At 37.7% G+C, this 14,374-nt stretch overlaps 1 protein-coding gene across 8 annotated transcripts in view; it reads right to left on the bottom strand.

The window, feature by feature from the left end:
• The window catches only part of EXOC2 (exocyst complex component 2), a 200,110-nt gene that overhangs the window by 127,837 nt on the left and 57,899 nt on the right, over positions 1–14,374 (bottom strand). For all 8 annotated transcript variants that reach the window (XM_058555396.1, XM_058555397.1, XM_058555401.1 and 5 more), the window contains 2 exons: positions 5,064–5,177; positions 3,415–3,539 (listed from right to left, as the gene is read on the bottom strand). In XM_058555396.1, the coding sequence (XP_058411379.1) occupies positions 3,415–3,539; positions 5,064–5,177 (239 nt within the window). The remainder of the gene's footprint in view (positions 1–3,414; positions 3,540–5,063; positions 5,178–14,374) is intronic.

Here is a 14,374-nt window from a genome sequence, read left to right as displayed (position 1 = left end):
CTGATATAACAAAAGAAAAGGGCTAAAAACTGAAGATATGAGTTTACAGATTCTAAAAGCTAATCAAGTGTTGGGTAAAATGAGCAAAAACAAGACCTACATTCCAACATATCCTAAAAAGGTGTTTTTTTTTAAATGCAAGGCTAAACAAATATATCTTTTAAGCATTTAGGTAGAGAGAAAAACAATTCATCCACAAGTAATAAAGAATTACGTTGGCTCAGGATTTCCTCTCTGCAACACTAAAAGACACTGAACTAATGTTTTCAGAAAATAATTCTCTTAAAGCCAAGAGGTTGTTCAGGATTGAAAGCAAGAGTCATTTCCAGATATGCAAGAATTCAAAAAATATAGCCCACAGTTAAAAACAAAAAATTCAAAGATAGAAAAGATGAAATATAAAATGACTGGCTGGCAGTAAACATTAAAGCAAGTTAAATGTATGTGGGTATATGGCAAATTTTAAATAATTGTGATAAATATGTTATGAAATTAAATGCCAAAAGACAAAAATAAATCTAGAAACAGAATAATGAAATGGAAAAAAAAAAGGTAAAGTAAGAAGCTAGGTCTATAACTTCAGATTAAATTAAGATAAGAAGAAAGGAATGACTATGAGAAATAAAGATGTGCTAAACTGTTGTCATACACAACAGGAGTCAAAAGACAACCTATAATAGAATCCGAAAACATTTCTCCCAAATCTGCAAACAACATGGTCTATATAGCACAGAGGGAAACATGAAAAACAGAAAATAATACTAGAACAACAAAACAAAAGGACAATAATTTTAGTTATGATAAATGTACATGGCTCAAATTCTTCTATTAAAAGGGAAAGACTGGGGCCCACCCTGAGCCTAGTGGTTAAGTTCAGCACACTCTGCTTTGGCAGCCCGGGTTTGGATCCCCGGTGCACACCTACACCACTCATCAAGCCATGCTGCAGTGGCAACCCATATACAAGATAGAGAAAGACTGGCACAGATGTTAGCTCAGGGCAAATCTTCCTCAAGCAAAAAGAGGAAGACTGGCAACAGATGTTAGCTCAGGGTGAATCTTCCTCAGCAAAAGAAAAAAAGGCAAAGACTCAGAACAGGATAAAAAATTAAAAATACTACCACATGTTGCTTACGAGAGAGATGCCAAAATCAAAATTTCTGAAGGTTAAAAAGAATATGATAGGTAATATACCCAGGAAATGTGTATAAAACAAAGAGTATAGAATGTTGACATTATGTTACTGTAATTTAATCTTGCCCAAAGAGAGACCTAGCCTTTCCCCTCAGCTCCAGGGAGGTGATCCCTAAGCTCCTCAAACATCTTCCTTGATAAAAATGTCTTTGTTGACTCGGGGCCTCGGGCTCACCAGAGAGTCTAACAATGCGATTTACAGTGAGGGCTTTGGGTCACTCACCAAGAACTCCACCTCCAGAGGGACTGGAGAGGGAGGCCAGCCACTGGGGCAGTCGACTACATCTATGTGACAGAGCCCCACTAAAAACTCTGGACACCAAGGCTTGGGTGAGAGTCCTTGGTTGAAGGACTCCATGCACACTGTCTCACATCATTACCAGGAAAGTCAGTGCTGCCCACGACTCCACTGCGAGAAGACAACCAAGGCTCCATGACTGGCCTTTCCTGGACCCTGCCCCATGCGTCTTTTCCCTTGGCTGACTTTTATCTTTTCACATAATAAACCACAATGTGAGTAAAACAGGTTTCAGTGAGTTCTATGAGTCCTTCTAGCAAATTATCAAACCTGTGGGTGGTCCTGAGAATTGCCTCTAATTTTGCAGTTATTATTACTACATTATAATATAATATTAATATCAAGACAATCCAAGCCATCAAAAGTTACAAAGTAAACATGTTTTACATACAAAGAAAAATGGACAGAATCAAAATTAAAGAGGGAGATTTGTCTGGCATGTTTATTATAAATAACCTAGATTTAAATAATGTAATTAATCAGGCACTGATAATACATCAAATGTGCCCCCCCCCCCCCAATTTTACACCTTTGGCACAGTTACAGAAAATTGACATATATTAGACACATTTTCTTTTCATAATACTATAAGACTAGAAACTAACTTAAAAAAAATCCACTACAAATTACTAAATCAAAAAGAAAAATTAAAATTTCAAATTTTAAAAACACAAAAAAGCATCACTAACAAATCAATGTAAATAAAGGAACTAGAACACAAATTAACTGAATTAATAATAACATGAATTTTAAATGATTTAACAATTATAATGCAATGCTAATTAACATGAAAATCTTGATGAAATAGAAAACTTCAGGGAAAAAACAAACTAAAATAAAACGTATAAAGTAGAATTCCAAAAGTGTGCAACTTCCAGTGCCCACCCCACTTGAACCCACTGATCCATCACTTAGAGAGACTATCAATAAGCACAAAGAAAGAAAAGTATACCACCAGAAAATACAAGGCATAGAGTATTTATCAACGATTACCTAACTTCTCTGTTCCCTCTTAGGCATTCATATTTTACTCCAAAAACCTAACTTGTACCTGCAAGGAAAGAGCTGTATCAGATGCACATTTAACTTGTCAGAAGTCAACTATGCATGTTTGGCCCAGGAGGAGAAGGGTTTTAAAAACAATAAAAGAATGTCTATACTTTAAGAATACAAATTTATTTAAAAAAATTAAGTCTGAATTTAAGATGATATTGCCTCTCATTCTACAGTTAGAGTTACAGACAGTTACCTATTCAGGTACTTATTTACAAGTGTCTTTGTTTTTACAAAGAAGTGGGCTAACTTTTATTAATATATTTTACTTTTTACTAGATAAACAATAATTTGATTTCTATTAATTAAAGGCAGTTTTAGAAAAAAAACCTACCCAATATCCTTCCCTGAAATGTCTAAAGCTATGCTATTTCTATTTAACACAATTCCCTCACACATAAAGATGACGACAGGGATGGTGGACTGTTAACTACTGTGTATAGGGCTAGCGGGGTGATGGCTACAAAGAATGATACCTTTTCATCAGTCCTCTCCAAACTAAACACACAATGGGTCACATTTAAAGAAACAGTCACATAGATATTCAAAGAATATCTACGGCTGTAAAAGGATTTTAAAAATTGCAGAATTTTACCCATTGGGATTTAATTTCTTACCAGCCCTGGAGATTGGGCATTGTGGAGAGGCAAAGTAGTCTCCTATTTCACACATATACAATGGGTGAACAAAAGCCTCAGAGACAAATATTTAAAGTGCCAACTCTTCAAAGAGATTCCAGCCTAGTCTGCAACAAATATCTATACTTTTATAAATACAGAACGAATGTCACACCCTGTAAACACTCCACAAGCACAGTGTCAGGTTTCCCTTGCGGAAGTCCCTGCAGATGGCTCTGAGGGTCGCCTTACCTGAGAGGGCATCCTGTGCTTCAAAGAAAGTACTAAGACCCCCTTTCACATACGCCAGACTGCCTTCGCTCTTCTTACTAGCCTGTCTCTTCAGGTTGGTGACTGCCATTTTGAGCTGTTCAAAACTAAAATGAAATAAAGAAACCAAAAGTTTGAGACTCCTAACAAGTAAAAAGAAGTAAGATAATGCATTAACTGTAAAATACTGATGTCTATGTTAAGAAAGATACAGATTGATAATAATATGTAACCAGATGAAAACAAAAAGCTTTCAAATTCTTACCTAGATCTAAACCTTTTACTTACTATGAATGCCAAAATTACAGCAGCTATAAAAGAGTTTTGTAGCCCTCAAATGGTCATTCAGAATATGTCAGACCCGTAAAAAGTAAATATACATGCAGACATTTTTATAACTGACATATATCATATATATGATTTGCCAGGTAAGGAGTTCTGAGTATCATCTCCCTGATGGGAAGACCTAGGTCACGCAGCGGTGGATGCTCTCTAAGGCAGGATCCCCTGTGTTCATTTCCGTATTCTGGATACAAGCTGGGCCTACTGCCATCCTCACCAAAGCAACGCTCAGTCCTCTGTCATTAGTAGAGAAATTACAGAAAACCTTGGGATCAATGCACAGTTTAAATAACTAAAAAGACCACAATATTTTATCTCTAGGTCTCAAGTAGAGAAAAAATAGGTAGGCCTCTATATTTCAGAAGTTTTATTTCCATTTCAGCTAAGAAAATCTGGCTATAAAACTTTGAATATATTCTTGAGTGCCATGAAAGCCCTACACAGAAAACAGAGATCAATCAGTTCTGACTTACAGTAAAGGAAGAAGCATATCCTTAATGTAAAATGAGAACCATCTTCTACAATGAAAGATTTCAGACATCTGCTTTAAAAATTTATTACGCCAAACTCATTCTCTGTATACACCAACTTCTCCTCATGTTTTCTAGTAATGGTTTTCATCCTAATAGGTGAAGGAAGAATTTCTCCCAAATTCTTGTTAAAACCCAAGTTTTAACAAACTTGGCTATTGAAGAATATAAATTTTAAGCAATAAACCATTCATTTATTCAAACATTTTTACTAAATGTAATAGTTTTAAACCAGTCTTGCAAAAAAGTTACAAACCTGCTCTTGTAGAGAGAGTGGGTACAATGTAATCAGCAAACAAAAAGGAGTAGTTTAATTTGGAAATATGACCTCATCTATTTTTTGGCTAATTTTAAGCCAAGTCTTTGCAAAATGATAAACCAACTCATCTTCTTTGCTCTATGGCAGGGAAGGAGGTGTCTTCTCTAGTTTACACTAGGACTTGAAAGTTTTGTTATTTGAATAGGAAGAAGTCACATTCAGATGCATCAGTTTAGGTACCTAGCTGAGACTCCATGAAGTTTTGATGGGCTGCACAAATAATGAAACATATAGAAACAGTATGATAGTGGGAAACAAGGGTCCTCTGATAATCCCATTTTATAAATAAGGAAATAGATACCCTGACACGTTCATGAGCTCACCCAAAGTCAAAGGGCTCCTAATTGGCAGAGCCACATCTAAAACCCATGCTACTGTATGATCCTATTTGCCACACCCGAGGGAAACAGTTCACAGTCAATAGTCCAACATCCACTAACCTGGTGGTTGAGTGATTCTCTATAAGATACCAGGCAGCTGAAAAATTCTCACTTGTAAAATCAGCACTCATTCCAGGGAATAGCATTTCTAAGTCCTTCTGGGGAAATTTACTTCTGAGGGAGAAAAAAAGGTTTAAAATATAATTCAAGAGCTATAACTACAAAGATGTAATAGACATCCCAGAGTATCCAGTGTAATAAATATGAATAAAAACCACCACAATTATACATACATATGGTACCTAGGTTTGTATGTGTGTACAAAATGTATTTCCTATACCTGAGCTGATTTCTTATCATACAAACTTTGGATATATAGGATAGGAAATTAAAGTACAGAAATTACATCAATAAAAGAACATAAGGTTCAAAGAGGCTGAGTTGATACTTTATGAAATCCATCCAAACATGAAATCATTCCATACTCAATAATAAAAATCAAAATTTGGATACACTAAAATTAAAAACGTTAAATCAGGGGTCGGCCCCATGGCTTAGCGGTTAAGTGTGCGCACTCCGCTGCTGGCGGCCCAGGTTCGGATCCCAGGCACGCACCGACGCACCGCTTCTCCAGCCATGCTGAGGCCGAGTCCCACATACAGCAACTAGAAGGATGTGCAACTATGACATACAACTATCTACTGGGGCTTTGGGGGGAAAAATAAATAAATAAAGTTTAAAAAAAATAAAATAAAATAAAAACATTAAATCAGTTTGTTAAAATGCTTTTTGTTGGGGCCAGCCCGGTGGTGTAGCAGTTAACTTCACACGCTCTGCTTCGGCAGCCCAGCTTCACCGGTTTGGATCCTGGGCGCAGACCTACACACCGCTCATCAAGCCATGCTGAGGTGGCGTCCCACATAGAAGAACTAGAAGGACGTACAACTAGGACATACAACTATGCACTGGGGCTTTGGGGAAAGAAAAGAAAGAAAGGAGGAAGACTGGCAACAGATGTTAGCTCAGAGCCAATCTTCCACACACAAAAAAAATGCTTTTTGTTAAAGACCTATATGAAAGTTGTTTTAATACATACTAATGCCAAATGATAATGTCTACTGATAAAATTAGATCTAACTACATAGTACTCATATTTACAGTCCATGTCTAGAATAATTTTAAGAAAAGCTTATGACAACAGCCAATACATTACATGTAACTCACATTCTTGCTATTATTTTTAAAGTCAACTTTTGGATCAATTCATTTATTTATTTGTTCAAATACTAAATAAATATCTACTATAGGTCAGGCTCCACGCTGGAGGTCAGACAGTTGTGTCTGAGAGCAAAAGTAACACGCAGATGCTGCCCACCAAGGGCCTACGAGCTAGCAGACCTTACTAAAGACCCATCCCTTCATCTATGCAGGATGAAACCCAAGTTCTGTCGTCAAGTCTCTCCGTGATCCAAACCTGCTTATCTCTCAGGACTCATTTCTGCCACTCTAATCTTCAAACCTGAAACTTAAGCAACTTCAAAGGGACTACACTTTCCTGCACACATCATATTTGTTTTTACTTCATGCCTCTGATCTTGCTGTCCCCTCTGACTGAAATATGTTCCCCACCCCCATACCCTGGATAAGCCCAACTCATAGGGTATGGACAGGACACAACGTTATTTTATAGCCCAGTGTCTCTTCCCTGGAACAAAATGTGGGAAGGTCCAATGACTTCTATTCACTCTCATCTGAGAAAGTCTTAACGCCACATTATTACAAACACAACCTCAACTCAGAAATTAGACAGTCTAGTCCAAGATCCACACTCCATCTTGACCCAAAAGTACTCCCTGCTGGGGCCCCTTGACTTGCAGGCAACCAATCCCCTTAAGCACAACTTACAATGGCCTGGAGCCTGCTCTCCAGTGAGGTGTTCATCTAGTGCCAGGAAACACCCTTTCCAAGGCAGACACCCCTACTGTCCACGTGCACTGTTCCAGTGCTCTCAGGTGCCAGGGCCTCTGTCTCAAACTGCAGGGAACACTTTTACCTGGGGGCTCCTTGGAGGCCACACTCACCAGGCCTGACTGAAGAAGAGCACACATTCTGCAAACCTCCCCTTCACAGCCTAGTGCAGCTCTCGCCAAGGAAATCTTACAAATCCTCCCCTTCTCTATGGGCTCCCTTCAACCCTTCATACTCTCTATAGGGCAAGGCATGCAAATAGCAAAATCAGTGCTCCATGATTTCCTTTGTAAACCCTGCACTTTAATCTAGAACTCAACATCTATTGTGTCAGTACCTCAGCCAAGAGGGAAAGAGTCCCACTTTACCTCCCATTACACTTACCTTTCTCGCTATGAAGTTTTCTTTTTTAATTAGGGGGAGAAAAAGAACTGCTTAACACTGTAGTAACAAACACAAAGATGAGATGAGACTTGAATAAGAGATGGACATGGACATGAATCTGGCACCACTTCAGTTCTACTAACTCAAAGACTAAGTCAATCTTACACTTTTCCTCACTGGCTTCAAAAGTTAAAAGATTACAGTCTGAATCTTCTTGGGGCGGAGGAGTGTGATCCATAAGCTCATTGGTCATTTTCACCAGACGCAGTCTTTGAGAGGGAGCTGGAGAACATTTTTTTTTTTTAGAAGCTTATTTTGGTTTAGATCCTTCATGCTGATTTAATACTTTACTTAGTAATGAAATCCTGTCACCTTTGAAAGTTTTTCTCATTTTATTTATTTGTACATCATGCCTCCAAGTTAGACCTTTTGGGGAATGTAATGACTGAGCAGAGACTTAGGCTAAGCCCTAGCTAAGTAACTAGGACCCTTCCCTCTGATACACAGAGGCTACATCCGCAGTTCTGTCTTAACTGGTGAGCAGTGTCTGTCTAGAGTGCTGTGTCTAGGACCACATGGCTTTGTCTAAGCTGAAAGAATGGCAGGATGAATTAGTGGGGTCTGTCATCAGTGCTAGGGAGAAGTGCATGTGGCACACCTGCCACTTTTTGGTCAACTTTACTTCTAAACGATACTTACGCTGGCATTCTATGTAGTCCTAACACTTCACTTGCTCAGAAAGTTCAATAATCTTAACAGAATCAAAAAGTACTAAAGAATCACCCGACAGCAACCAAATCCCTACTATTAATAGTCTTTACAAATTATTCAACTACATGAAATCCTCATTTAGCAGGGATCAGTTCCAAACTCACAGATTAAAGACCCAGCTAGCAAAAAAGCAGCAAAAAGGACTGTAGTTTTATTTTGGCTGGATGGTTTCCTACCTATAATCGAAGCAGAAGTGTGAAGAGGGGTGGCTGGAGTTAGGAATGACAATATCAAAGAAGGATGTATGACACAATGATAGCAAGTAAAGCAAAAAGGTATAAAATGCAGATGCAAAACACAAGAATATAGCAATTATATGTCATGGTAAAATGGTTAAGACTACACAGTCCCCATAGGTCTGACAGTTAAATCATGCCCAACAATATTTAGTTAAAAAAAAACAACAACTGTATTTGTCTTTCCCTGTCCGGTATAAGGAGATCAAGGTGCACCCATGTTGCTGCAAATGGGAGGATCTCTTTCTTTCTCATGACTGAATAATATTCCATTGTATATATACCACATCATCTTTACCCATTCATCTGTTGAACATTTAGGTTGTTTCCATGTCTTGGCTATAGTGAATAATGCTGCAATAAACATGGGAGTGCAGAGAGCTCTTCAACATCCTGATTTCATTTCCTTTGGACATATATCCAGAAATGGGATTGCTGGATCACATGGTAGTTCTAGTTCTAATTTTTTGAGGAATCGCCATACTGTTTCCCATAGTGGCTGCACCAATTTACATTCTCATCAACAGCATACAAGGGTTCCCTTTTCTCCACATCCTCACCAATGCTTGTTATCTCTTGTTTTTTTGATAACAGCCATTCTAACAAGTGTGAGATGATATCACATTGTGGTTTTGATTTGCATTTCCCTGAAGATTAGTGATTTTAACAACCTTTTCATGTACCTGTTAGCCATTTGTAAGTCTTCTTTGAAAAAACATCTATTCAGCTCCTCTGCCCATTTTTAATCGGATTAGTTTGTTGGGGTCTTTTTTTGTTTTTTTTGTTTTTGCTATTGCATTGTATGCACTCTTTAAATATTTTGGACATCAGATATCCAAAATCCAATATCCACCTTATCAGATACAGGGATATAAACCCCTTATCAGATTTGCAAAAATACATGGAATACATAAAAAAAGTCAAACTCATAGAAACAGAGATTGAAAGAGTGGTTGCCAGGGACTGGAGGCTGGGGGAAATGGGGAGGGGTTGGTAAAAGGGTACAAACATTCAGCTGTAAGATGAGTAAGTTCTGAGGATCTAACATATAACATGGTGACTACAGTTGATGACACTGTTTTATATATTCGAAATTTGCCCGAGAGTAGAACTTAAATGTTCTGACCAAAAAAAAAAGATAAATATGTGAAAGTGATGGATGTGTTAGTTAACTAAATGGTGAGGATCCTTTCACAATGTATACATATATCAAACCACCAAGATGTAGACTTTAAATATCTTACAAATTTGTCAATTATGCCTCAATAATTGTAATTATCGTAAAATATGTAAAAAATGTAAAAAAAAATGTAAAAAAAAAACTGGATATATATGGCACATATTAAAAAAGTTATATCCTAAACAGTTAAAATGCTTAAACTGGTGATACTGAAAGATGCAAACCTACAGCTATCTAGAACTTCCCGTATTTAAAATTCACCTGATTCTTAAACTTCAGGAACATCTCATTTACATGTACTAAATTGTTATTTTTACAAATATAATTTTATTTATTTATTTATTTTTCCCCCAAAGCCCCAGCAGATAGTTGTATGTCATAGTTGCACATCCTTCTAGTTGCTGTATGTGGGACGCGGCCTCAGCACGGCCGAAGAAGCGGTGCGGCGGTGCGCGCCCGGGATGTGAACCCAGGCCGCCAGCAGCGGAGCGCGCGCACTTAACCGCTAAGCCACGGGGCCGGCCCAATTTTTACAAATATAAATAGATCTGTTTTATCACAAGATAAAGGCCTGATGTCTAGTGAGGCCTCTAGGAGATGAGCTGTTAAGAAACTCTCCTATCTCAGGAGTCCCTCCCTACCACCCTCTTCCCCAAGAGGGAGCAGGAATGGGCCTGCCATGTTCACTAGCAGTGGAGTCTCCTGGCAATAAAGAGAAGCACATGAGCACAGCCAGGCCTTCTGCGGCTCTAGCCCTCATCTCCTCAATCAGGGCAGGGGCAGGAGGAGGAGGGGCAGAAGACCCTGACACTGAGTATGGCATTATGCCATTAGTGTGAGTGGTGAGGAGGTGCCTTAGACATTTGGGCTAGGCCATGTGCTCCCAGACAGCTCTACACTGAGATCTGAAGCATTAACCCACCTACTAGCATCTCATTTCTTATGTACTATTTTTTCTCATACATATAGCTCCTTCAGGCACTTAAATGGATAAAGCAGAGTTTGAAAAGTACTGGATTTCTTGGTCAAAATACTATCTACCAGTGCCCAAACCGTCATAATCACCCCTAAGACTGAGTTAATTTTACAGTGATTTCTTACTGAAGACATTAAAACTCTTTTACTAGTCTTACTATATCTATTTAAACTGGAAGAAGAGTATTGAGACCTACACTAGGAATCAGACTTACAAGATAAAACAGAAATTATATTAAAGATGACAAAATTCTAACACAGAGATCTGAAACAATTTGCCCCCAATCACACAATTAAGTTCACTGTTGTTTAGTGACCCAACATTCATTGTCCACCCTCTCAGACAAAACAATCCCACACAGCCTGGTGACGGTAGCTTCCCTGAGTAAATATCAATTACCCTAAGCCAATCGTGCTTATCATATCTTCCTTGCTATTTATTGAGTGATATTGTTTTGACCAATGATGTCTGAGGAAAGATCTGCTGAAGCATTTCCGGGAAAGGTCTCCACACTTTTAAGGAGAATCAAGAAGAGATAGTATCTTTCTGCCTCTAGACATTATTTTGTTTTATTATTTATTGTTTCAATAATATTGTATTTTTATTATAATATTATTATTACTGTTTCAACAGCAGAAGTTGCTAAACCATTTTGCAATTATGAAGGAAATCACCGTTATGCTAAGGGCAGCAGAACAGCAAACCCAGGTTCCTTACATCTTGGTGACATTACTGAGTCACTTAACCAATCAAGGAGTCTACCATCTCTGGACTTCGTATATTATGAGAAACTAAATATCTTTTTTGTTTAAGACAAAATTCATTTTCATTTTCTGTTACTTACAGCTGAAGGCATCCTGAGTCAATATTCTATCCCAAAATATATGCCTAAATACACTGATCTTTTACAAAACACCTCAAAATGAATGTGAACTACAGGATCTGGAAAAAACAGACAATGAATGACAATGCCAAGAAGCAAGGACACTCTATGGGGAACACACCTGTAAGAGGAGAGGTGGCCCATCACAGCATGTATAACGGCAGGCAACAGTAAGAACCAGGGTCAAGAGCCTCGGCTCTGGGTCAACCTCGAAGTCTGCCAGATGAGCCCGTATAACCTTGGGAAGTTATCTAACCACTCTACAGTTCCACTTATTCATGAGGATAACAGGATCATAATATCTTCCTCTTAGGAATGTTTTGAGCATGAAAATAGATAATGCATGAGAGAAGGCTTAGCAGTTTCTGACACACAATAAATGCTCAAAAATGTTATTTGCTGTCATTTTTATTCTTTACACTTAGCTCTTTATATTTTACAGACTATTTTCATAAGTTTCTTTTTATTTGATTCTCATAACACAGTGGGTTAAATATTCCCATATTACAATGAGGACACAGCCTCGAAGAGGTTGCATGTAAAGCTGAGATTTAAACCTGGTATTTGCATTGTCAAACAAAAAGCCAGAGAATCTTAGGGACAAAATAAAACCACAACTATAAATCTAGAAAGACAGAAATATAGGGCGAGAGTGGAGTTCATTTAGAATGCAGAAAATTGCTAAAGGTCTTAATTACAGTGTTATGAAAGGCAGAAGCACTATGTCAATGAAGCTAACAGATTGGAGAGTGAAAGCTTAAATGTTCATTCACAGTAACTGGATCGAGGCTGTAACACACCAGGTGTAGTGATGGCTTAACAAGTCAGCAAAACCAAGGTATATTCTGAGTAATTCAAACTAAATCTACACTGTAAATTTACTAGCATGGAGCTGGAGAGTGAAAGCAACACACATTCTACTAGGTAAACTCGTGAAATATCCGAACAAAGGAATCAGAACCGTTTCAGTAGCTGACAACTCTTGCCACCCCTAAAATATATGCCTTCCATTAGATGGCAGCGTGAACTCAGATTTAAATCTTCTGACAAGGGTTAGCCCACGCATGAGAAGATCCAGGTCTATAAATTGAGCAGTCAGATATAAAACTAACAGGACCGTTTGTAACATCTCAGCATTCACTTTCAAGTATGAGAACGACCCGCAGGAATGACTGGTGAGTGAGCAAAACAACAAAAGTCATTTTGAGAAAAATTCTAACCACCCCACCTAGAGTGATGCCTGGTTGCAGCTGTGTCACTCTGTTTGCAAAGACGAGAACACATTTTCTTGATTTGGCAGAGGGAAAGATGAAAGGCAGGGAGGCTAACAGTAAAAGCGGGCTTATATAGTTCTTTTGAGTGTGTATATTACATTCACTTCTTTTAGCTTCAAATTTTTAGCACCATTGTGTTCACTTTGCTGCATTAAATATCATGCACCTGGTTTTGGTTGTTTGTGTGTTGATGTTGTTTTTTTTTTTTTTGGTCTGACAGTTTCTGGAGTTAGGCACTATATCACAGTCCACAAATCTGTTTTTATAAAATTTCTAAAAGGTAAATTTGTCCAAGGCTCTTCTCTTCTACACTTATACTGAGAATTATTTTGCCACCTTTCCCTGTTTTCTAAATGTAGCAGGAAAATTGGTCACCTTTTCTTTCTATTGGCAAGTCAAACCAATGAGAAAAAAATCGGATTAGCATTGCCCATAAAACCCACATGGAAATGAAACAGGTATTAGTGGTGCATCACCTGACTACTCTAGATAGCCGTTCCCAGGTAATCATCTCACCACAAAAGTTGCAGATCATATAAAAACAAGGGCAAAGCTCCGTTTTTATGTCCTCATTCCCACATATGTACTATCTCCAAAAACATTACTTATAAAGATTCTTATGTTAGGCAAGTATTACTTTGAAGAAATAAAACCTAGTGAAGGCTTTTACTTAATATGAACCTGTGTTTACCCTCTTTTTCAGTTTAAATAGTTTGTCTCCATTACAATTTAAGCTGTGCAAAGAATACTTATATTTGCGACAATCGGTATAATAAATCAGAAATATAGACTTTTTACAAGCAAATCCTAGTCTCAGTTCAAAGCGAAGTTATTTTTTCCTGAGCAATTAGTAGCATTTTTATAAGTATCAAGGCACCATGTGTGCAAAACTTCAGTTAAAAATTTAGGACTACGAAGGACGTTAGCAGTCGAAGGAGGCCAATAAATGCCAGCTGTTAAACTGGGGGCTGCGAGACGACAGCACGAATGCTGGTTACACCAATAAAATATTTATTAAACTCGGACTCACACCAAAGAGCAACAAGAAAACTACAGTTACTCTCACTTGCTTTTCATATGCAGATGAACTTGCCATAGCACCACAGGACCCCTCAACGTTCCATGTTGTACATTTGACTGTCAGCTGAAGAGCATTTCCATAAATATTCACATCACAATTACCAGGAGCTGGTTCATCTTCCAAAAGCTCCCTTACCACTTTAATCTGATAATTCATCAGGACCACGGTAGAGTATTTTATAACAAGCAGTCATAATTCTTCAAACCTTCTCAATTAACATATTTCAACAAAAGTAATATTAAACCCATGTTGTTCCTTCTCCAATGACTTTTTTTTAAAAATTAAAAATAGGTCCTCTCCAGCCTTTTAATTATAAAAGAAATTCCCAACTGACATTAATAAACAGAAATAAAAGATAGATAGTAAGGCAATGCTCTTAGGGACTCTAACCTGAACATAACACCATGCTCTACAGAGACCAAAGCTTTTATCTAAAAAATATTGAGTCAAGGAAATAAAACCCACACCAATATTTTAACATCTCCTTTCCTTTTCCTTTTCTTTGCTCTTTTTTAAAAATAAGTCTTCTCTACCTGAGGTTAAAGAATTCAATAAAATAAATGCAGTTTGCCTGACAGGATCTTTAAAAAAATTAAAAGGAACCTGGAAAACCATTTT

The sequence above is a fragment of the Diceros bicornis genome, chromosome 14 (assembly GCF_020826845.1).
Source record: "Diceros bicornis minor isolate mBicDic1 chromosome 14, mDicBic1.mat.cur, whole genome shotgun sequence".
Taxonomy (NCBI): Eukaryota; Metazoa; Chordata; class Mammalia; order Perissodactyla; family Rhinocerotidae; genus Diceros; species Diceros bicornis.
This window is presented reverse-complemented; position numbering and strand designations above follow the sequence as displayed.